Raw genomic sequence first — 24,243 nt, forward strand, 5'->3', positions numbered from 1 at the left:
GATTAGACGTCAAACTTTGTGAAATGTTAACACGTAAAATAAATTTAAACAATATTTTAATTTATGACTTAAAAAATTTAAGATTATAAATTTAAAATATTTAAATTTATAAATTTTAAAATATTTAAAATTATCGAATTAAGTATCATTCTTAAATATGTGATACTAATTTAAAAAAATTAAAACCAAATATTGTCATCCATATAAATTTAGGAAAAGGATCCCCTCATGTTTCACATGATCTTCATATTCAATTTTGAAGTGTAGACAAAATAACTAGGATAATAGTAACAACCCAGTTTTCCTTATTTAAATACTCCAAAGATGAAACATAATCTGCAGACAGAGTTGTTAACAAGTAAAAACATGCATTCATTCCCCATGGTTTTCTTCGACACCTTTCTGCTCTTTCTTTCTCTTATCCTCATCATCAAACGATATTCCAATGCATCAACCACCAAAAACTCACCCCCTTCACCTCCAACGTTACCTCTTATAGGTAACCTTCATCAACTAGGTTTGCTCCCACACCGCACACTCCATTCTTTAGCCCAAAAATATGGCCCTTTAATGCTCCTCCATTTTGGGAAGGTGCCAGCACTTGTGGTATCTTCTGCTGAAGCAGCGCGTGAGGTGATGAAAACTCACGACCTTGTTGTCTCCGATAGGCCACAAAGTAAAGTGTGGAAGATTCTCTTTTATGATACCAAAGACATGGCAAGTGCTTCATATGGGAAGAGTTGGAGGAACTTAAGGAGTTTGAGTGTGTGTCACCTTTTTAGTAGCAAAAAGGTTCAATCTTTTGGTCGTGTGAGAGAGGAGGAAACTTTAAGAATGATGGGACATATTAAGAAGTGTTGTTCTTCTTCCTTGCAGGTGAATTTATCTGAGTTGCTTGGCTTATTGTCGAATGATGTAATATGTAGAGTGGCTCTTGGAAGGAGATACCGTGGAGTAGAAGGGAAGGGGTTTGAAAGGGTTCTTTTGGAGTTTGATGAGTTAGTGGGGACTGTGTCTATAGGGGATTATATGCCTTGGCTTGATTGGTTGAGCAAGGTTAATGGTTTGTATGGTAGGGCAAAGAGGGTGGCCAAATATTTGGACCAATTTTTAGATGAAGTAATTGACGAGCATATCAGTGGTGGGTCTAGGAATAGCAAAGATGGGCTTGAGGCAGAGCGTGATTTTGTGGATGTTTTGCTTTCCCTCGAAAAGACTGATACTGAAGGCTTCCCTGTCGATAGAAATGTAATAAAGGGTTTGATAGTGGTAAGTAAAAAAAATAAAGGATCAATTAAATAATTAGTTACTAAAAATATTATTATTTTAGTTTATTTTTATAAGAAAATTATTCGATATATATATATATATATATATATATATATGTATGTATGTAACTCATTCTTAATGTTGAATTTAAGTTGTTATTAATAATACAATTTTGTTTTAAAAAATAAGTTTTTAATAAAATTTTTAAATTTTTAAATCCAAATCTAAGAACTAGGCTTATAAAATTCATAATCGTTATATTTTATTAAAAATAAAATATGTATTATACTCTTATGATTTTAATATAATAAAAATATTTTTTTAATAAAAATTTACCTCTTTGTAAGGCTGACTCATATTTATATTATGTCATATTAGTGCATATTTAATGACTTTTTTCTATTGTGTTTTGTTAATCTTTACACTTAATGTTAATTTCAAGTATTTATTATATTTTTGAAATAGTTAATGTATTTTTTCAATAAAAGTATTACTTTTAATTACTTAATCTCAGCTTAAAATAATATTGTTTTAAATACATGTCATGTCATTATTATGTAAAATAGGGAGTGCAGAAAACAATTAATATTTGTCAAAAATTAAATCGATTTTAAAAAATTCTTAGCAAACTAAAATTAAATTTAGTTGTTTGTAAGGATCAAATATGCGTTTAAGTATTATTTTATTTTTTGTCCAGGACATGTTTGTTGCAGGTACTGAGACTACTCATGCAACAATGGAGTGGGCAATGACAGAACTATTGAAGCATCCAATTGTGATGCATAAATTGCAAAACGAGGTGAGAAGTGTGGTTGGTAACAAGACTCACGTAACTGAGGATGATTTGGGTCAGATGAAGTACTTGAAGGCTGTGATTAAGGAAACGTTTCGCCATCATCCCTCAGTTCCTGTAATTCCTCGAAAATCTTCTGAAGATATCAAAGTGAACGGCTATGACATTGCTGCTGGCACACAGGTATTAGTGAATGTTTGGGCAATTGGAAGAGACCCTTCTTCATGGTACCAACCTCTAGAGTTTAATCCAGAGAGATTCCTTAACAATTCAATTGATTTCAAAGGACATGATTTTGAGTTAATCCCTTTTGGAGCTGGAAGGAGGGGTTGCCCTGGAATGCTATTTGCCATTGCTACTATTGAGATGGTAATAGCAAACCTTGTCCACCAATTTGATTGGGCACTGCCTTGTGGGGAGGACTTGAATATGTCTGAAAATCCTGGCATGGCTATTCTTAGAAAATTTCCACTCATGGCCGTAGCAACTCTACATGATAGAAATTAATATATTTGACTAGAAAAAGGAACTAATGATGATGTAAGGAATAAAGTTGTGTCACATGCATGTTATGTGATTCATGACTCTTGTAACTGCGTTGTAGTTAATTTTAGGTTAGTATTGTGGTATGAAGATTGCTGTAATTCCAATATAAGTTGTGATTAATGTATAATGACTAGAAAAAAAAAGTTATGATAAAAGGAATAAAGTTGTGTCACATATATATTGTGCGACAGACACATCATGCTCTCTTACATTAATGGATACAATTGTATTGTAGTTAATTTTAGGTCAGTATTGTGGTTGGAGGTTGCTATATAATTCCAATATAGACAACTCTCCTATATGGTAAAATACCACCCAACATACCCTCCTAAATGGCTGGCACTTCATCCTCCATTGAAGCTATTGACACACTCCTTGGGAGGATTGGACTGAGTTGAAGGCTATATACCACCTTGAGGACAAGGTGCTACTAGAAAGAGGGAATGATGCCAACCCAAGTCCGATGATCATGGTCCAAATACAATTGCTTCCGAAACTATTACTAAGTGTGTGCATGGTTTGTGATATACAGTCATGGAGAGGAAGGAAAGGGAGTCAAATATTATTCTATAAGATTTTGATTTCCTTCTCAATTTCTGGAGGTTCTTTCTAACCTCGAATCTAAGAAAGATTCATTTTATTTCAACGTTCCTATGAGTTACATTAGTGCTTTAATGAATATCAAATTGAGATAAATATTCAGTAGAAGAAATTTATCATCGATAATAATGTTATTAGATTCGATCACGAAGTAAATGGCAAGTATAATGTAGAACGATTTCTCAATTCTTACACAAAAACTGAACGTAACAAGAACTGGAAGCGCTGCCGATGAATGAGTAACATTGTGAGAACCTAAGCGAGAGAGATAAAGAACGAGCGTTTTCTCTTCGAGTCCCTCTCACTATCTCAATTGTTTTTTCTCCTCCACATCTTGCTGCTGCCAGCTATTACCGTTCCATCGCTTGTCTTTAATTTCATTTTGGCAAACATTTCGTTTTCACAACAGCCAACTGATTATGATGGGTGATCCACCACCCCAAAAATTTAAAGCCAAAGCCTCTTATTTATATATATATATATACATAGAAAAAAAATTTTCTTACACCCATAAGTTTAAAAATTTTGTTTAAAAATTTTTATATCAAATTTCAACTTTTCATTTAACTTAAATCTAATAAATTATAACCCTCAGATATAAATCAAATGAAAAATTTAAATTTAGTGTAAGAATTTTTAAATTTACACTAGTGTAAGAAAATTTTACCTCATATATATATATATATATATATATATATATATAAATCTGCAAACAACACTTACTTACTATTATGAAAAATGAAAACGTTTAATTAGATTAAATATAATTATTAACTAAGCTCATGTAGCTACGCTCTATCACCCACGACGTTGTAATAATTAATTTGAATGGTTAAATTTAATAGATAAATGTTCTCAATATATATATATATATAACATGTATTAAATATTTGTTTATTAATTAAAAAACTTGTTATTATTTATCAAAATGTTGACAAGTATTTTTAGGACACAGTTTAAATTGATGCAAAAATATCACCAACCCACCTTATTGTAATTTTCAATGCAACGTAGACATAATTTTCAATAAAAAGTTTATTATTTATTAGTTATTTAGCATGACTCAATTTATTAGAAAACTAAGCCGCATATTTTAAGTTCCCTGCACAAGAAATACATCTAACAATAGTTTTTCCGGCAAGGTTCAATAATTTCTGCTTCAGCTATCAAAGATTTGGTACCATTTTTGGCTAAACTTCCCACACTTCATAATTAATCCACATACCACTATTCATGAGTCATGACCATATATCCACATGAAAGTCTAATATCAAGTGTGCTTGGCGAGGAAGTCAAGGATAAGCTGGTTCACCTCTGCGGGAAACTGTTCTTGAACAAAATGGGTTCCCTCAGGAATGAATGTAACCTCCAAATTGGGAACAAACTCTTTTGCTTTTTCACTCTTTATTAAATCCTCAATCCCTGGAAACTTTAGAAAGTAATCCTTGCCACCCATTATCACAAGTGCTGGAACTTTAACGACAGGATCCGGTAAGTTAAACTCTTCACCAAATGACCTACAAACAATCAAAACAAACCCACCATTATCAAGAATTCACCTATAGGTAAGATCCTCGGAAAATCTGGGAGTTCAAAAGACCATACTTTCGTTGCTCTATAGTAAGAAACGGCAATTTCACCGAAAAGGCAACAAAGAAAAAATGCTAGCACCTATATGGAATCTGCAATGCAGTTCGGAACCCAGATTTCTCATACAATGCTCCATATGTGGCAAGATCTTCCTCTGAGAACCAAGCAGGAAGAGGAGTATTTGGTTCCACCAAGTCCATGATCTCCTGGTTCTCTTGGGCTATTGGTATTTCACTTCTTGAGAAGAGAATGTAAACATTTCGCACAACAGTCTTAGCATCAAAGCGTCCAAAATCAGCTTCTGCTCTTCCAGGTTCCTGATATAGATAGCAACAAAGTTACGATGATATTGCAGGTCATTTTGGGTGAGTGCAAATAAATTTAAAATTACCCGCCATCTCAAAATGTAAAAGCCTTCGGGAAGGTATTTGTGATACGCAGAGGGACTAGGTGGAATATATGGAACACCCAAGGTGACAACTCCCAGGACCCTTTCAGGGTGTAGAATGGAAAATAGATGCGCTGGACGAGCTCCAAAATCTTTTGCAACAAGAAACACCTGTGGTATTTTTGGATGTAATAGAAAATGAGTAAAAAAAATGAGTAGAAAAGAGTATGACGAGAAAAAAAAAAGAGAAATGAGATGGAAAAGATGTGTTATTTGGAGAATTTTTTACAGAAAAATTATTAAAAAAATATAAAAAGACACAAATAGATCATCACTGTAAATATTTATCAATCTAAACCTCTTTACTGTAACATTTTTTTTTTTCATTCAGAATTCCATTCGCAGATAACCAAATTCTCAACTGAATTTTTTTCTGTTTTTAAATTTTATTTTATGTTTTTATATAATAAAATAAATATTATTATTTAAATTATATTTATATTTTGTTAAAATAAATATTTATAATATATTATGGTAGTGTATCCGCTTAAAACACTATTTGTTTGCCAGCACTTCTTAACAAAAGAACAAGCACAAAATGTCATAAATAAATTTTACATTGTCAATCATTGTACTTACAAGGTGAAGATGTCAAGTATAATTAGGCTTGTCGTGGAATGCGTTCATAATAACTGTGCCTAGAGATGTCGCGTTATATTGCGCACTAAGGAGCAACACTAAAAAATAATGAAGCTTGAAGGGTGCTACTCATGTGTTTCTTCACTCATTTCACATGATCATAACAAGTTGGGATCACGAATGATTTCTCAAACCATTCATAAAATTATTGAGACTGACCTATTGGAACCATTTTAGCCCACATAAAGTCCACAATGGGTTATACAATCAGCTATAAAAAAGGGATGGTTGAAAAAATAACTTGCCATTAAAAATATCTTCAAAAATTGGGAGGAGTCATACCATAAGTTATTTAGACAGTTGCTTGCAATGCAACTATATGTTCCGGGCTTCATTTGAAAATTGAGTATACAAGCGACATACATTGGTGGCTTGGTTGACGAGGAGAATGTGTTCTTCAAAAGGTTGTTTTGGACCTTCAAGCCATGCATTGATGGTTTTACCTTCTACAAACTAATTGTTCAAGTGGATGAAACATTTTTGTATGACAAATAGAAAGAGACTTTATTAGCGTAAGATGGCCGCAACAACATATTTTCTATTGCCTTTGCTGTGGTTGAAGGTGAAACCAACAATGCATGATTTTTTTTTTCTTTTTTTTTTTAGAAACTTAAAGAGGTGCAAGAGGGATTGTGCCTCATTTCAGATCGTCACGAGGTCATAAGAAGTGCATATTTAAGAAATTGAAGTGGTTGAACAGAAAATAATTTTGTCCATGTCTATCGCATTAGACACATTGCACAAAATTTTATGCGACGATTCAAAAATGCATTGAAAAAAGATGTCGTCAATATGAGTAGTTTTAATTTTTTATGTACTCTATATTATCATTAATATTTTATATAATTGCTTAGTTAATTATATTAATTTAATTTGTAATTTTTTTTTTAGTATATAGAGTGAATGAACCGAAATTCTTTTATTATTACAACATAGTAAAAGATAATAATCCTGAAGCTGCACAATGGTTGGATAACATCCCAAGGTAAAAATGGACACTAACATAGCACAACGGATGGACGGCGTTGGAGACACATGACAATAAACCTAGCAGAGTCAATCAATTCGGTCTTGAAGAAAATCAGAAACTTGCCAATTTGCTCCATGGTCATGGTAACATACACTTGTTGTAATAAGTTCTTCATTGAGAAAGACAGAGAAGTAGATACAATGATTAATACTGGACATATGTACTTGGAGATTGCAACTAAAATAATTCAAGATGCATAGTCAAAGACGAACACTCATAGAGTCATCACTTTTGACAGAACAAGCATTAGATTTACAGTAACATACACTTGTTGCAATAAGTTCTTCATTGAGAGAGGCAGAAAAATAGATGCAATGATTAATGCTAGATATATGTACTTGAAAATTGCAACTAAAACAATTCAAGATGTACAGTCAAAGGCGAACACTCATAGAGTCATCACCTTTGACAGAACAAGTACTAGATTTACAATCGAAGAAACGCAACATCTGACAAAAATTTGAACCGTAGAAAGATTTACAGTACAATTAGATGGAATGTGGTGTGATTGTGACAAGTTTCAAAAAGTTCACATTTCATGCTTGCATGTACTTGCTTCATGCTTACACACACTACAACTTTAACGTGTACATATCTCCCGTGTATACCTTACAACAAGTTTCTAAGGTATACGAAAATCAATTTAGAGAACTCAGACACGAAGACTATTGGCCAATTTACACAGGCCCAACTTTATGTCCAAATTCAGAACTGAAAAGAATTTCAAAGGGTCAACCCAAGTCCAGTAGGATAAGAACAGAAATTAACATTAGAAAACAACAAAGTCGAGCAAAAAATTATTCTTATTGTCACACCCTTGGTCACACAAGGAAGACATGTTAAAACATCACTTAAGCTTCTAGTTCTCGCCATTGATTTATGTTGTTATTACTTTAAAATTTTCTTAATGTCATTTTTAATTTTATGAATGTCATTGTAACTTATAAATTTTTAGTATTTATAATTTATATTAAATATATATATATATATATATATATATATATATACATAATATTATTTAATAATATTTATTAATATTAATAACATATTTTTTAAAATAAATAATTATGTATAAATTTTAATAAAGATTAATATCTCAACATAAATAAATAAACTTATTATTATTTATACTTTTATTTATTTTATAAATATATAAAATTAAATAAATTATTATTATAATTTTTATTTTTTTAAAATATAATATTAAATAACAAAAAATATAATTTTAGAATATAATATTAATATCATTTTAAAAAATTAAAATTATATTAAATAATATAATAAGAAAATAAAAATATAATTTATTATTTTAAATATGTAAAATAAATATTATTAATATTTTTATTCATTTTCACATAATATAAAAATATATACATAATTTAAATAACAAAACTTATTTTATAATATATAATTAACAAAATATTATAAATATTTATTTTAACAAAATATAAATATATAAACATAATTTAAATAATAATATTTATTTTATTATATAAAAACATAAAACAAAATTTTAAAAAAAAAACACAATCCAAAATTCAGTTCCTAAAGAGGTTTATATTAGTAAATATTTATAGTGACGGCCTATTTGTGTATTTTTATATTTTGTAATAATTTTTTTATAAAAAATTATTATTTCGTGCGAATATATATAATTGAACAATAACTAATATATATATATATATATATATATATATATATATTTTAGTTATTGTTCAATTGCATAAGACTAACCATCCAAACACATGCAAATTTTCTTTTAACACTTTTCCATCCCTGCATAATCTTTTCCCCTCAAACAAACAAAGCACTCATGTACATTGAGGAGGGGAATCAATTAGGCAATTGTTTGGGATAAGAAAAATTTTCTAAGTTAAAAATCATCTTGAAAGAAACTACATTTCAACAAGTTTTGAGGGTCAAGAAAGAGTCAAAAAATAAGCCTAAACATAAGAGAATATTGAAAGATCATCCAAGACCTTTAGTTTTATTAAAAGGGACACATTTCAAGTTATTTTAGGAGATTTTTGTCACATTGTTAATTTTTTTCTAAACTGCTTGAAAGACAAGAAAATATTCTAAGACCACAAAACTAAAGGCTTTTTTCCGAGGAGTTTTGAAGTCACTGACACCCAAAACTACTCGAAAAATAGAACTGATAAGAAAATATTCTAAGTTCATAAAATTGATGGCTTTTCGAGGAATTTTTGAGGAGTTTTCAAGTTCCTGACACCCAAAAATGCTTGAAAAACAAGACTAATAAGAAAATATTCTAAGTCCACAAAAACTGATGACTTTTCAAAGAGTTTTTGAGGAGTTTTCAAGTCCCTGACACCCAAAACTGCTCGAAAAATAGGAAGTGGTCAGAAAATATTTAAAAGTCCACAAACCTAGCTGAGCTCCAGATTTTCTCCAGAATTGCTCGAAAAAGTGGAAGTGGTCAGAAAATATTCTAAGTCCACAAACCTGGTTGAGCTCTAGAGTCCCTCCAGAATTGCTCGAAAACAGAAATGAGCAAAGAAAATGTTCTAAGTCCATAAGACCAAGACAGACTCTCAAAACTCCAGAATGGCTCGAAAAGAGAGTCAAGAATAAATTATTCTAAGGCCATAACATTAAAGGAGCATCTTAGGTTTCTCCCAGAAATACTCGAAAAATAGAAAAAATACGAGTCTTGATAGGTCAAGTCATTGAAAAAATCCAAAAGCAATTACCAGCAGTTATCAACATTCACCACTACGCAAAGGAGATCGTAAGCGATAGCGGTTACGAAAGAAGCCTCAACCAACAACACGATCACAAGCAATTGTGGATAATGAGCATCAACAGTTGAAGGTAGTTACTAAGAAGTGCCTGCAAAAAGAGGAGGACGGTGGTGGTCTTCATGTCTATAAATACTCCAAAACACCATTATACAAAGGACGACTTTTTGCACTTTGACACCGCACCTAAACTCTCTGAGACGCTGGAACCCTGCACCGCGCCAGACACCAGCTACAAGGAGACATTACGGTTGTTATTGTTCATTGCTAGGAGTCGTACGTTTACATTCACGCACCTTTACATTCTCGCATTTACATTTTCGTATTTTAATTCCAGCTTGCTGCTTATTTCAATTATTGCAATTCATTTCCTATTTAAAACTTTTCTGTAAAGAACATTTACATTTGATTCAATTCTGCCCATTTATTATTCACTATTCTTGCTTAATACTTTTTTACGCGTTCATTTCACCATTACGTTAACAACATATTTAAAAGAACTCAAAGAGGACCTAAATCTAGTCTCCAAATTGATCTTTGGATTATTTGTTTACAAATTGTCATTTTTTACCGTAAACAGTAATAGATTAAGCATATGATTTGATCAAATCAATCACAACTTAAATGTGGCCATCCCTTTATATGCTCAAAGATTCCTTTTATGATGACTGAGATTGCAACACAATGAATCCATCGACATCAATCACATTTGAAATTGTGAATCGTGAATTTGGACCACAAACAACATAAAAATTAACAGCTAAGAGATGCGCAACACTTAGAAGTTTTTACCTTCAGAAAACTGAAAGGCACTTGAACACACAAAACATAGCAGAGCATAACAATTGAGAGAAAATAACGACGAGAAGCGAGATCATGCAACACATACCTTGGAAAGAGCAAGAGAATCGAGAATTGCAAGAAGGTCACGGAGAAGATCCGAGAAGGAAGCCTTATCGGGTTGGAGTGGCGGATCGGAAAGACCGTAGCCTCGGTAATCGGGCGCAATAGCTCTGAATCCGGCATCGGCGAGGGCTATCATCTGGTGCCGCCAGGTGTACCATATCTCTGGGAAACCGTGGAGGAATACGACGACGTTTGGACCTGAAAAGAAAAGTGTTTGACTAACTTGGCTGGATTTACAGACATGAATGGATTGAACAGAAGTGTAGAGTGGATACTCACCGTTTCCAACCTCTGCTATGTGAAGCTTGAGATCGTCAATGGTGACGAACTTGTGCTGAATTTGATCCATTAATTAAAGCGAGACTCTTCTCCGTCTCAGGTAGAGTGACTGAACACTGTACTTGTAACCACTGTCTTAGATTCCTTGAAAATATGGACTTGCACTGTGTGACCAAGCAGAAATGTTTTTGTTTATTTATATACAAATTTAATATATTATTAATTATTATTTTTTAGAAGTACGTTTTGTTATATAAAGAGATAAATCGAGAGAGATAATATAATATAATAAAGTAAATGAGAAATTTGAAACATTTAATACATTGTAAATGCTTTTATTTGTTTTTGGTACAGTAAATACATTTTATTTGTTTTCAATATTATTATTATTATTGCAACTGCGTAACAATATTTAAAATGCAACTATTCAGATTCTTTCTATAATTTTTTTTTTGGGGTTGGGGGGATAGAAATATAATTGGACTTATTAAGCAAAAATTAAAATATCAATATTTTAAAGATATTTAATCATTTTTAAATAATTACATTTGACCAAAAACTTATATTTTATAAGATGATTATTTATCACAAATTTATTATATTAATGAATATCTTGTGCGTCTATATCAATAAATAAAATCCATTATATTATTAAATATAATATATAATAAACTAAATAACTAAATTGAATATTATATTCATTAAATATAATATAATAATAATAATAATAATACTAATTTATTGCAAACTATTATTTAATATTTTATGTATATATGTATTGAAATTTATAAATATAGTTAATTTATTGTTATTAATATTTATAAAAAATATAAAAATAACTAAAAAATAAAAAAGACCGTTAATCATCCTTAATTTATAATAATAATAATAATAATAATAATAATAATAATAATAATAATAATAATACCAATAATTGAAATTTATATAAAAATAATTTAAAAAAAATGAGAATTGACAATTAAAAAAAAGGGTTATCCTTAATTAGAATTAGCAGAATTATATTGATTCTGCTTAACTCATAATTATTAAAATTCATGAAAAATAAATAATAAGAGTTATTATATTCAATTTAAAATTATTCATATTTATCAAAAGTAACAAAATACCGAGAGTTGATTATATTTGATTAATAATAATTATTAAATTTTAATAAAAAAATATATAAACTAAAAAAATATAATTAATATAATAAAAATAAATGAAATACACATAAATAAACAAACATTTTTCTTATGTATAAGATTAAATTAATTCATGATCATTATTATATAAATAAAATTAACTATGCTAGTAAAATAATGTAAAATTGAACATTCTATTTATTAAATAGAATATACAATAATCTTAGATAATATAATTAAAAACTATATTAATTAAATATAATATGTTTATAATATTATTAAGTGCAAATTACTATTTAATCTGATATTAAAATTTATAATTATTTTTAATTAATATTTATTAAAATTTATAAAATACAGTTAAAAAATAATAAGATTTGATTATATTTGATTCATAATGATTATTAAATTTTATAGAAAAACCAAATAAAGTAAAAAATATAATTAATATGATAAAATTAAATGAAATGCACTTAAAATAGACAAAAAAATATTCTTATGCATTATTCATATGTAAAATTAAATTAAAAATTATGATTAATTCATAGTTATTAACATTCATAGAAAGTAATTAAAAAAATATTAGACTTGATTATAAAAAACCAAGTAAAAAGAAAAAAAATAACGAGAGGTGATTAAAATTAATTCATAATAGTTATTGAAATTTAAAATAATTAAAAAATAATGCTTTTACTTTTTCTAATTTACTTAAATGACAAGCGTATTTATGAATTTCTTTCCTTAAAAATCCTAATTAATAATTATTTACACCAAAAGGAGAAATCAGAAAATGACAACGGGAAACAGCACAATGACTCTCCACTCTACAGGGTATATGAACTTGATCGATCACAACGAAAAAGGTAATGATAGTGTAGACCGGATTCTCATTTCTCAAACTTAAACTGAACTTTGCAAGAATTGGAAGTGGTGAGTGAATGAGACAGAGCTAGTTTGTCTTCTCTCTCTCACATTCTTTCTCAGTCGTTTCTTCTTCTTCTTCTGGCACTGCTGCTGCTAGGTAGTACCATTCCTTCATTTGCTTTGAATTTCATTACTGCAACCATTTCATTTCGGTGCATGCAAAAGCTTCGGGATTGCGATGGGTGATACGTCATCACAAAAGCATAGAATTTTGATGGTCTCTGATTTTTTCTATCCCAACTTTGGTGGTGTCGAGAACCACGTTTATTACCTCTCCCAATGCTTGCTCAACTTAGGCCACAAGGTTAGCGCCACAAATATTTTCTCATTCACTTGTTGAGAATCATAGTCATAGACATTGCTTTTAAATCTTAACTTCTTATTCTTTGGGTGGTTTTAATAGTAGATTTATGTAGTAAATGCAAACTACAGGAAAAGGAGAATGTGCTGTGGTAATTTTTATTTATTTATTTATTGAAATGTGGAAATTTCACTATTCAGGTGGTGGTGTTAACTCATGCTTATGGAAATCGCTCTGGGGTTAGATATATGACTGGTGGTTTAAAAGTCTACTATGTTCCTTGGAGACCGTTCTTTAATCAGAGTACATTTCCGACTTTATATGGGGTGCTGCCAATTATAAGAACAATTCTTATTCGAGAAAGAATTACTATAGTGCACGGACATCAAACATTCTCAACACTTTGTCATGATGCTCTTATGCATGCGAGGATCATGGGATACAAGGTTGTGTTTACAGATCATTCGCTGCATGGTTTTGGTGATGCTGGAAGCATTCACATGAACAAGGTGTTGCAGTTTACCTTGGCTGATGTGAGTCAAGCAATTTGTGTTTCCCATACAAGCAAGGAAAACACAGTCTTGAGGTCAGGTTTGGCGCCAGAGAAGGTTTTCGTGATACCTAATGCTGTTGACACTGCTGTGTTCAAGCCGGCATTGGAGTGGCCTGGCGGGTTTGAAATTGTTATTGTCGTTATTAGTCGATTGGTTTATCGGAAAGGAGCAGACTTGCTTGTTGAAGTCATTCCAGAAGTATGCCGGTTACATCCTAATGTGAGTTGTTGAAATTTAAAAGCACTCTTAGTTTATGAAATTTTAGGCAAAATTTATGTCTAACATGCTGTCCAGGTTCCTCAGGGAATGATAGTCCTTCCTGTTGTGGTGCTTCTTGACAACAGAAGTTAAAAAATTTGTGTTTGGTAAAAAATTTTCAGTGGTGCTTCTTCTCTTGCTCTGTTTTATATTTGCTTTTGAGAAACACCTAAAGGCTGTTTTCCAAAGATGCACTTATGCACTTATTGTTAAGTACATGAAATGCATAGAGAGTCCTACGTTTTCTGGAGTTCTAACTTCACCATTTACTAATTGATTGCTGTATCTATTAGTAATTTTGGATACTTACAGTTTTACAGTAAGTTATATGGTGAGTTTATTGTATATTTATGCCAAAAATAATACCTTTCAGTATATTCTTACAATCATTGATGTTAATGTCTCCCAATTCAAAAATAACCTTAACATCTGTGCATAATTTTTTTAAATCAGATGTTTCATGCATATGTCCGCACTATGATGCGAATTTTTATTTTTTTTTTACCATTGACAGAACCCCCCCCCCCCCCGTTCCCCTCTCTATATTGCATTTACACTAATGATTGCAATGATTTTTGGTCTCTCAGCGTCTTACGCATGTAGTGTCACTATTTTGTTGATTTTCTTATGTAGGAGCCATAGCAAATAATGCGCCAAGAGAAATATATATGGCCAGAATAAATCATATATTTTAGATTTTCTTGCTGTGTACTTTCGAAGGCATCACTTATATATCTATTTGAAGGTTCGATTTATTGTTGGAGGTGATGGACCTAAGCGTGTGCGGTTGGAGGAGATGAGAGAAAAGCATTCTCTTCACGAACGTGTTGATTTATTGGGAGCCGTACCGCATGCACAAGTTCGATCTGTTCTAATATCCGGACATATCTTCTTAAACAGGTTCAGCTTCCTCAAAATGCATATCCTTTCTTTAAGTTTTGTGGTAATGAGTTTATAATTCAGTCATAATTTGTAATGGTTGGTCAAATCTTCTACAATAATTTTCATTATTGTTGTTTTTTCACTGCCCAACATTCATTTACTCTAATAGGATATTGCTAGTCTTATATAATCAATTGGAGATCATGGTGTGGTGTAAAAAATAATTTCCATAAACAAGGGGAATAATGAAGACATTTTAGGTGGCTAAAGATTAAATAGTAAATTCACCAACCTAATTTGATGCATATCAACCTTCTAGAATTTCCTTCTGTTCTCATCTATCATACTTCTTTCTCTGTTAGGTTTGAATAACATCTTTAAGCAAAAAAAGGAAAATATTCTGGTTTTGAGGAATTGATTTTATAACTCGTTGGGGGGATTGCAGAGAGCAGTTTAGTACTTTCCCCCTTCATATACAGTTTAGTACTTTTTGGTTATGTACACCTGATTGGCTTACCTAGCATACAGTCAATGTGGAGCCATACCATGACATGAATCTACTTAATCAATCAAGATCTGATCAAAGCTAGGTTATATCACACTTCTAATATTTCTAATTTGAAATTATTGATTTCAACTTACAATATTGGACATGAACTTTATTAGCTGGCACCTGCTATGTTCTCTGGTCTTTAAATTCTTGTTGTGACTTCTGAGTTCTATCCGATATTACTTCTTTTGCATCTGTTGTCCAATCTGAGCTTTGCATTGTTATAGTTCCTTGACAGAAGCTTTTTGCATGGCCATATTAGAGGCTGCTAGTTGTGGATTGTTAACTGTTAGCACACGAGTTGGAGGTGTTCCTGAGGTATGTATCATGTATATTTTATCTGTACCTATTTGGTATTAGTATAAAGGCTTTTATATAGCTTTTTTTGACAAATTTTCTTCTGAACTTCCATTTCTTTCCAATTCCACAATTGTATCCAATGCAACAATTTTGGAATACTATAATCAACGGTTGATATAGATTAACTTCCTTTCTATAGGTTTTACCGGATGACATGATTGTTTTGGCAGAACCTGATCCAGCTGACATGGTGCATGCAATCCAGAAGGCAATATCTATGCTTCCTAAAATTGATCCTCAAGTCATGCACAATCGAGTGAGTTTATAGTTTAAATAACCTTATTCTGTTTTTTACAGTGTGAAAACTAGTTGCTCTATATTTAATTGTTTTCCGTAGATGAGGGAACTCTACAACTGGCATGATGTCGCCAAACGAACTGAAATTGTATACGATCGTGCTATGAAGTGCTCCAATCAAAGTCTATTACATCGTCTTTCACGGTACATACTTTCACAGGTTCAATTTGATTCTAGCGGGAACACACATTTGTGCAAGGAAGTCCACTCTCCGGTTCTGTTTCAATTATGTGGTTATGCCAAATACTTGAACATAAAATTATTTAATCTGCCTGTAACATAAGCTGGTAATAAAGCAATGTATTTTGGGATCTTTATTTGACTAAACTACAACTTTGGCAATTCTTTTGCTGGCATAAGTAGTTCAGGTGTAGAACCAACACCTAATTTAGGAGTAGGAACAAGAATCTGATTATTATTTATAGACTGGTTTATTGGTGTCATCTTAATATCAGAGCATATTTGCCATAATGATTAAGAACTTATAAATATCAGCGGCTTTCCTGATTGTCTCTTTTCTTATAGATACTTATCTTGTGGAGCATGGGCAGGCAAGCTCTTTTGCTTGGTTATGATCTTTAGCTTTTTGTTCTGGCATCTACTGGAACTATGGCAGGTAGGTTGGTGGTCTTGGAAGTGTTACACATTTTCTACTTCTTCGGGTATGGGAGTTGCGTGAACATGTGCATTTCCGTTATTAGCCTGCAGATGATATTGAAGAGGTACCGGATGTCATTTTTTCACGCAACTGTGATGGAGAGATGTTGCAGAAATCCCAACAATGACAGATGAAGAGTGTGATAAATTATTCTGCTGAACCGCGTAGCTTTGTGCTGACAAATCTGAAATGCAGAATATCAGAAGAGTAGTGATGGACTGATGGTATTCCATGAGCTTCATTCAATCCAAATTCCCTGATCCTGAAATGGAGATAATACTGTCATTTTTATTCACACTCGTGTGTGTGTGTGTGTGTGTAATGTACCTGTTAGTAGAGGTCAGAGGCCTGAACTTTACAGGTGAGGTAATCCTGAAAGAAAAACTGCACTCACAACAAACATTCAACATTACCTGAGTACATGAGTCCAGGAAGTTATGGAGGAATAGGACGGGCATACCCTCACAATGTTTTATAAAATCTGTATGATCTTCATCCAAAAAAATAATTTGTTGTAAAGCAAAATATTTACAACAAAATATTAATTAGAACTGCACATAACTAATTCATCCCAACCTTTTTTTTTGAACGGCGGAGGATACTAATCAAAGGTGTTGGATGTTTATTGGTAATAAGGTACAATAACAATAGAATGCAGGAGTGTTCACTAGATTCTCATTCAGTTCCAATCAACGCCAAAAGAAGTTTGAGAACTCCAACGTTGACAAACGTATATCGAATTAGATTCATGATATGACCATGAATGAGAGGTTTTTTCATGTTTGCTTGAACGCTGAACACTGGCCTTGTTTAACTCTAAATTTCATTCTTTTTTTGTTATTCTTGCTTTAGATCTCTGTTTTCTATTTTGTTTGTCCCATGGTTGTTAATCATCATCATCATCATCATGATAAAGATACTCGTTGATTTAACACACGTGAGAGGATGTAAGGAGTGTCGAAATAGGTCATGTCAATTGTCAAATGATGCTTTTCTCGGTTCGTGTTATTGTTCCTGGATTCGTGTTCAATAAACATCAGGTATTCTCAAGCTATTGGAAACTTTTTTATATTCTCAGAGTGAAGGGAGGCAGCGAGCTTAAAATGATAGAAAATTGTGGACGTGAAATGTATTTTTCTATCCATTTTTGAATGGATAAGAATTAAAAGTTAATTACAAGTAAAAATAATAATTCCATATTCTTAAGTTGTTTATCTGTTACTAAGCTAATAGAGTAACTTAACATGTATCTATGTTTTAACATGTAACTATGTTTTTATAATTAAAAGAGTAGTTCATTTTATTATTTTATGATGTATGCATTTTATTTTCAATTATTTTAATTGTCTTTTTTTAAGTTAATCTTAGAGTACGCTTATTTTGACTTACTTTTACAGAAATAATTATTTTTGAAGTATTTTTAAAATATAAATATACATTTTTAAAAATAAGTTAATTTAAGCACACATTTCATTTTAAATTAACTTATGTTGAAATTAATTTTTATTTTAATCAAAAGACGAAATTCTTTAAGATTTTGTTTTAACATGGTACTAATATTTACACAACATATATTGAAAGAATTTAATTATTTTCTTTTAAAAATTAGTTTCACTTTCACACTATAAATGTAACTTTAATTAAATATGTTAAACTGATTTATGTATCCAAGTTTTACTTTAATAAAAAGAAAAGAAAGAGTGGCGGTGCAAATTGGGAAAGATTGTAACAAAATGAGCTACTAGTTCAGTATTTTGGGGAAACTGCGCACGGTCGCCTTGTTTTCTCTACCTGTGTAAGCCTTCTCTTTCTCCCTCTCTTGATAGTTTTTCTTACAATATTAACGATAAGATAGGATTCGAAATATTGTAATCTTCCTTCAAGAATTCAAGTGTCACCGATCAAACCCTAGCTTATTTTCTTTTAATGATTAAGCCCTCAAACATTTTCAAACATGAAGTCAAACCCGTTTAATCACCGTCTTTATCTTTCATACCCATATTGTCGAAGGTCCTTCACTTCCACTGCATCTTCCGTTAACAGTGAGCTTTTAGATCTATCAATGCTTTCATACCAGATCTTGTTGCTCTTGAACACTATTCAAAGAACTTTTATGATTTTCCTTTTTAGAAAGTAATGAAAATAATTTACTGAAATTAGACCCGAGAAAGTACTTTCTTTGCTGATTTTAGTTATGATTTTGGTTGACGTGAGTGTTAATCTTTGTAGGTAATCAGAGTCAAATCTTCCTTGTCCAAATTCTAACTTCTCTATATAGAACACCCACGTGGTTGCACTGAACATTCGTGTGTATTAATAACTGCTGAGATACTTGTCATGCACCCAATTATACGTTTTCTTTATTATATGCTTGTTTTTTTTCCATCTACGTCTGTCTTGTGGGTTAGCATATAGTTTGGTTATGGACATCTTGTGATGTATGCAGGATACTTTTAAGTTGAAGTTGGGATAATTATGGCGGATTTAGAGAATTTGCTTTTGGAAGCTGCGGGAAGAACTGGTGCTGCTGGGAGAAATCGGCATCTCCCACCTTCAAGGAGACGACACGAAGGCGCTTATTCAGATGGTGGGAGTGACTCTAGGGATGATGATTCAGATGATGAGCTTAATTATGGAAACAGAAAGCCCTCTGGATCACAAGTTCCTTTGAAGAAGAGGTTAGATCCAACGGAAAGAGATGATGATTTGGGTTGTCAGGAAGAGGCAGATGATGATGATGGTCATAGCGATCGTGAGGGCGATAGCAGTGATGAATCGAATATTGGGGATGATCTTTATAAGGATGATGATGACAGGCGAAAGCTTTCTGAGATGACTGAACTTCAAAGAGAGATGATCTTGTCAGATAGGGCTACTAAAAAGGATGATAAAAATTTGTTGGGGAAGATAGCATCAAAGCGTGACAAAGGAAAGGCAACAGTACCCAGAAAACAGTCTCCACCAATGTCATCATCACGCATGCGTGCATCAGCCAGATCTGCAGACAGGTCAGCCAAGAATGATGCTTTAAATGAATTGCGTGCAAAACGATTGAAACAGCAAGATCCAGAAGCTCACCGAAGATTGAGAGAGGCATCTAGAAATGCAGGCCCCCGGCATTTTTCTCCACCAAAGCGCAAAGCATTCACGTCAGCAAGTCTTAGTAGTTCAAGTCATAGTGAGAGTGAAAGTAGGTCTCACAGTGATGATGAAGGGTCAACTGGGGATGGAGGAATTGTTGACAGTGATGATGATAGGGCTTTAGGTGGGTCTGAGGGACCATCTTTTCAGGATATAAAGGAAATAACTATTCGCAGGTCAAAACTTGCCAAATGGTTTATGGAGCCTTTCTTTGAGGAGTTAATAGTTGGCTGTTTTGTAAGGGTTGGAATTGGTAGATCAAAATCTGGACCTATCTACCGGCTCTGCATGGTGAAAAATGTTGATGCCTCCGAACCTGATCGACAGTATAAATTAGAGAACAAAACTACGCACAAGTATTTGAATGTTGTTTGGGGAAATGAAAGTTCTGCTGCTAGGTGGCAAATGGCTATGGTTAGTGATTCAGCTCCACTCGAAGAGGAGTTCAAACAGTGGGTTAAGGAAGTAGATCGAAGTGGTGGCCGGATGCCAAGTAAACAAGATGTGTTAGAGAAAAAACAAGCTATACAAAAAGTCATCACATTTGTCTACTCAGCCGCTACTGTGAAGCAGATGTTACAAGAGAAAAAGTCTGCCTCATCAAGGCCGCTGAATATTGCTGCTGAGAAGGATCGGTTGAGGAGGGAACTGGAAATTGCACAGAGTAAGAATGATGAGACAGAAGTGGAGAGGATCAGGACAAGACTGCAAGAATTGGATGCATCTAGACAAGCACAGGAGAAGGATTCCAAGGCATTGAAGCTGGCTGAGATGAATAGGAAAAACAGGTTTGAGAACTTCAAGAATGCTTCTGAATTGAAGCCAGTGAATACAGGTTTGAAAGCAGGGGAGGCAGGTTATGATCCATTTTCAAGGCGATGGACTAGATCAAGGAACTACTATGCTTCAAAACCTGGGGAAAAGGCTGCAGCTGGAAACAGTAGTGTCAATGGCCTAGTGGCTGATGCAGGCGGCAATGGACCAGGAGCTCCAGTGACAGTGGAGGCAGGCATGGTGGCAACTGCTGCTGCCTTGGAAGCTGCTGCTGGTGCTGGGAAGTTAGTGGATACAAGCGCTCCAGTGGATCAAGGGACAGAGTCAAATATGCTGCACAATTTTGAACTCCCTATTTCATTAGCATTACTTCAAAAGTTTGGTGGAGCTCAAGGAGCCCAAGCAGGATTTATGGCAAGAAAACAAAGAATAGAAACAACAGTTGGATTTAGAGTCTTAGAAAATGATGGCAGGAGGCATGCACTGACACTGACAGTTAGTGATTACAAAAGAAGAAGAGGACTTCTTTGAAATTTGTTGATGCTCTTGCAGTAATGCCACTTGAGAGGTAAGTTCACGGTTGTATGAGCAGTAGATTGTTTGAATTGATTGTAATATTATCGTGCCCTTGTGTATCTTTAATTATTTAAAAAGCAGTCACGTTTCCATGCCTTTTTTAATCCTCAAACATTAAGCAATTGATATTTGATAAATGTAAGTGAACAATGTTTATGTGATTTAACCTTGATATTCAATCGGATGGTTGGAAGCTAAAGAGAGAGCATGAAAAATGCAGAGGAATCCGATATTGTGGATTTTTGGTGAAATATTAATACAAAATATCTGTCCTCGTGTCGAGACCTTTATTATCTCGAAGAACTTTTGTTAATTTTTTACTTTCGATTTCCTCTGTGTGTGCCTAGTGTTATCCATGCTCCTTTCTATGCTCTTTAGTTTTCTGGTCTAGAAGGAGGAGCGTTCTCTTGAGATTGTTGCTGTCACAGCAATTGTACCAACCTCATTTTATTGATGATAAACAGATACACATAATTCGTATCGTAATAATGGTGAAATGCAAATTAATATCATCTGAAACCAAAATGTTACTGATGAACTAAAATAGAGAAACATATGGTCGACGCATTCGTGATATGGAGGATATATCAACCTCGTTTGCATTGTTTATCTGCTATGGTAACCAGGGAGAAATCTGTGATAGGAAATGTCATAGTTCTCAACTTGCTATATAAATCGGGCTTTGTGGAGAGTTGATGAGGCAATGAAAGGCTATGCATCCTCCCCTACTAATTTTGTGCATCAAAATGGAAAATGGATGCCGCCAGTGGCCATCATTGAGCTTATTAGTTTGGCTCTGATTTTTTTATTATTTAAGATCATTGAATATATTTAAAAATTAAGAGAGAGAGAGAGAGAGAAGATTGTAAGTAATAATTAGAAGACAAAATGGAAATAGCACTTCGATTGTATCCATTGCTTACTTAAAATTATATAAAAAAAGGAGGATTTAACAGATAGAAAAAGGGTATCTGTAGTTAAAATGACCATTTAGCAACAGGTTTGATAATTCCATATTTATATATATATAAAAACATTATGCCTTCTTTTTGTTATATTAAGTCATTATCACATTTCAAATCCGAGTTCACTTCAATAATATCCGCCGTATGTCAGCTACTGGAGTTCTTCTAACACTTGATTTAATAAACACATTGTGTACCGCCTGAGTTGTCAAATTTGTGTGAGAGAACCATTCTCTTTGAACTATGTGTGAAAATTAAATAGCTACTGGTATTATGCTACGAAAACCGTCTTCAGATAAAGAGAATGGTTCCTTTGCTCTCATTGCTGCTTGAAGGCAAGTCAGGTAAAGAAAATCCCCCTTGAATTCCTTTTTATTCTCTTCTCCCTATATATATATATATATATATATATCTGATATCTGACATCTTGGTGGGGGTAACAATCTTACTTCCGAAAGGAATTTACACCATTACTTTGTCTTTTACTCTTTTTTTTTTCTTTCCTTTTCATTCGTAAAATCAGTTATATAGATTCTTCCCGGAATAAGAAATTTCTTTTGGATTAAATTTATGTGATAAAAGATTAAAATATTATTTATATTTGTTAGACAAACTTCGAAAAATTAGCTTATTATTATTTTTACTATTTTATAAAATAAACATTTTACTCAAGATAAGTTAAATTTTGAAACTTTTGCTTATTTTATAGTTATTTTTTTAATTTTCTATTTTAATCTTAATAATTACTCATTTTAAATACAAAATTAACTATAATATATAACTTTATATCCTCTTTTGTACTCTTTTTATAATAATGCTAAAATATTTTTCAAATGAATAAAGGATCTTATATCAAATGTATATATCAATTGTTATTATATAACTATTTATTATATAACTATTTATTATATTTTTTAATCAAGTAAAACAGGTAATCTGATCCTTTTACATTAACTTAAATTTTGGCTTAGCTTATTTTTTTTTCATAACTTTACACCATTTGTTATTTAATTTACTACATAATGTTAAAAAAAAAGATTATTTAATTATCATTGGATTAACCTCTGTTTAATTACAATTGAACCGTTAAACTTTTAATCAGTTCCTTCATCAATTCAATCACCATTCTGATTCCAAAAAAAATATTTTATATAGAATCTGCAAGAGAGAAAGAATAAGCAAGTTAAAACCTCTTGGAGGGATAAAAGTGCTCTAATATACAAATGAACAATTTATGTTAACTATTTCATTGTTACATTATGAAATAATCGAGTATTGCTAGGTTTTTTTGCTGGGGATGGATGTGGAAGTCTTTGTTAGGACCTTTTTTTTTTCCCATAAAAAGAAAACTTGATTTGGAGGAGCATGATGACAGCACAAACTCAAGGATTAAAGCTGTTATGATTGCGGATATTACAGATATAGAAGAAAAGATGGCGGTGGAAGATTCAAATATTTTAGTGGAAAATAAGAAACTAGCAATGTCTTCCAAAGAAACTAGCTAATTGTTACCGAACGAAAGAGAACCCAAAGTTTTGATGGAAGTAGCAATTGTACTCAACAAGTTTGCTTGTACTGATAAACTATCTTCATGAGACGCATTGCAACAAACATTATAGAAGAAGGTGGTGCAAAGCATTTAATTCACCTAGTGTACTTGGAGAGCAAATGATGCAAATCCCTCTATGACTCTTCTGTGTCACTTGGCACTAAACGTGCCCAAGAACAAGATCCTTGTGCAAAAGAAGTTTGTATTGTTCTTGAATAAGGCATGAAGCAAGCTCATCAAGAAAGTGTTAATTGAAACTTCAAAAACTAAAAGGTTGATTTAGAAGGAGGACTTTCAGAAGTCTGAAAATTAAGTGTATTTTTTTTAAAAGAGAAAACTCTTTAAAAATAAAAATAAACGTACTCTAATTTATTAAATTTTATTTAAGAAATTTTAAAAAATAAAAATATATAAAAAAGTGTGAAAAATAATTTTAAAAAGTGCAGAAAG

General features: G+C 32.1%; 4 protein-coding genes across 7 annotated transcripts; 3 read left to right on the plus strand and 1 right to left on the minus strand.

Moving 5' to 3' along the window:
* Window positions 1-274: 274 nt before the first annotated feature.
* Window positions 275-3,199, plus strand: LOC113858339 (cytochrome P450 71A22-like). 3 transcript variants are annotated; one of them, XM_027490938.1, is made up of 3 exons: window positions 351-792; window positions 877-1,269; window positions 1,967-3,199. In XM_027490938.1, exons 1-3 carry the CDS (start codon window positions 367-369, stop codon window positions 2,567-2,569), a joined length of 1,422 nt encoding a protein of 473 aa, XP_027346739.1. In that variant the 5' UTR covers window positions 351-366; the 3' UTR covers window positions 2,570-3,199. The 3 variants fall into 3 exon arrangements, with proteins under 3 accessions (XP_027346737.1, XP_027346738.1, XP_027346739.1); XM_027490936.1 differs by having other exon boundaries at window positions 275-1,269; window positions 1,967-2,751; XM_027490937.1 differs by having other exon boundaries at window positions 345-1,248; window positions 1,967-2,786.
* Window positions 3,200-4,233: 1,034 nt separating this feature from the next.
* Window positions 4,234-11,009, minus strand: LOC113858363 (epoxide hydrolase A-like). The gene is made up of 5 exons (XM_027490981.1): window positions 10,863-11,009; window positions 10,567-10,781; window positions 5,190-5,357; window positions 4,880-5,115; window positions 4,234-4,725 (listed from the first exon to the last, which is right to left on the minus strand). The coding sequence occupies exons 1-5, from the start codon at window positions 10,930-10,932 to the stop codon at window positions 4,479-4,481; spliced, it is 936 nt and encodes a 311-aa protein (XP_027346782.1). The 5' UTR covers window positions 10,933-11,009; the 3' UTR covers window positions 4,234-4,478.
* A 2,097-nt stretch (window positions 11,010-13,106) lies between these two features.
* Window positions 13,107-16,915, plus strand: LOC113859890 (phosphatidylinositol N-acetylglucosaminyltransferase subunit A-like). The gene is made up of 8 exons (XM_027492554.1): window positions 13,107-13,232; window positions 13,430-14,002; window positions 14,787-14,941; window positions 15,701-15,791; window positions 15,973-16,089; window positions 16,171-16,274; window positions 16,656-16,746; window positions 16,832-16,915. Exons 1-8 carry the CDS (start codon window positions 13,107-13,109, stop codon window positions 16,913-16,915), a joined length of 1,341 nt encoding a protein of 446 aa, XP_027348355.1.
* Window positions 16,916-18,498: 1,583 nt separating this feature from the next.
* On the plus strand, window positions 18,499-22,304 carry LOC113857608 (protein RTF1 homolog). 2 transcript variants are annotated; one of them, XM_027489682.1, is made up of 2 exons: window positions 18,499-18,583; window positions 19,235-22,304. In XM_027489682.1, the coding sequence occupies exon 2, from the start codon at window positions 19,264-19,266 to the stop codon at window positions 21,232-21,234; it is 1,971 nt and encodes a 656-aa protein (XP_027345483.1). In that variant the 5' UTR covers window positions 18,499-18,583; window positions 19,235-19,263; the 3' UTR covers window positions 21,235-22,304. The 2 variants fall into 2 exon arrangements, with proteins under 2 accessions (XP_027345483.1, XP_027345484.1); XM_027489683.1 differs by having other exon boundaries at window positions 18,558-18,830; window positions 19,235-21,567.
* Window positions 22,305-24,243: the final 1,939 nt, after the last annotated feature.

This window comes from Abrus precatorius, unplaced genomic scaffold, assembly GCF_003935025.1.
Source record: "Abrus precatorius isolate BTA unplaced genomic scaffold, Abrus_2018 Scaffold2, whole genome shotgun sequence".
Lineage (NCBI taxonomy): Eukaryota > Viridiplantae > Streptophyta > Magnoliopsida > Fabales > Fabaceae > Abrus > Abrus precatorius.

Coding starts and splice junctions, on each gene's coding strand:
- LOC113858339 (XM_027490936.1), top strand. CDS start 325: ATGAAACATAATCTGCAGACAGAGTTGTTAACAAGTAAAAACATGCAT. Junction 1,270..1,966: donor TAATAAAGGGTTTGATAGTG/GTAAGTAAAAAA, acceptor TTTTTTGTCCAG/GACATGTTTGTTGCAGGTAC.
- LOC113858363 (XM_027490981.1), bottom strand. CDS start 10,932: ATGGATCAAATTCAGCACAAGTTCGTCACCATTGACGATCTCAAGCTT. Junction 10,782..10,862: donor CATAGCAGAGGTTGGAAACG/GTGAGTATCCAC, acceptor TTTTCTTTTCAG/GTCCAAACGTCGTCGTATTC. Junction 4,726..4,879: donor GCATTGCAGATTCCATATAG/GTGCTAGCATTT, acceptor GATTGTTTGTAG/GTCATTTGGTGAAGAGTTTA.
- LOC113859890 (XM_027492554.1), top strand. CDS start 13,107: ATGGGTGATACGTCATCACAAAAGCATAGAATTTTGATGGTCTCTGAT. Junction 15,792..15,972: donor GAGTTGGAGGTGTTCCTGAG/GTATGTATCATG, acceptor TCCTTTCTATAG/GTTTTACCGGATGACATGAT. Junction 16,747..16,831: donor ATCTACTGGAACTATGGCAG/GTAGGTTGGTGG, acceptor TTCCGTTATTAG/CCTGCAGATGATATTGAAGA.
- LOC113857608 (XM_027489682.1), top strand. CDS start 19,264: ATGGCGGATTTAGAGAATTTGCTTTTGGAAGCTGCGGGAAGAACTGGT.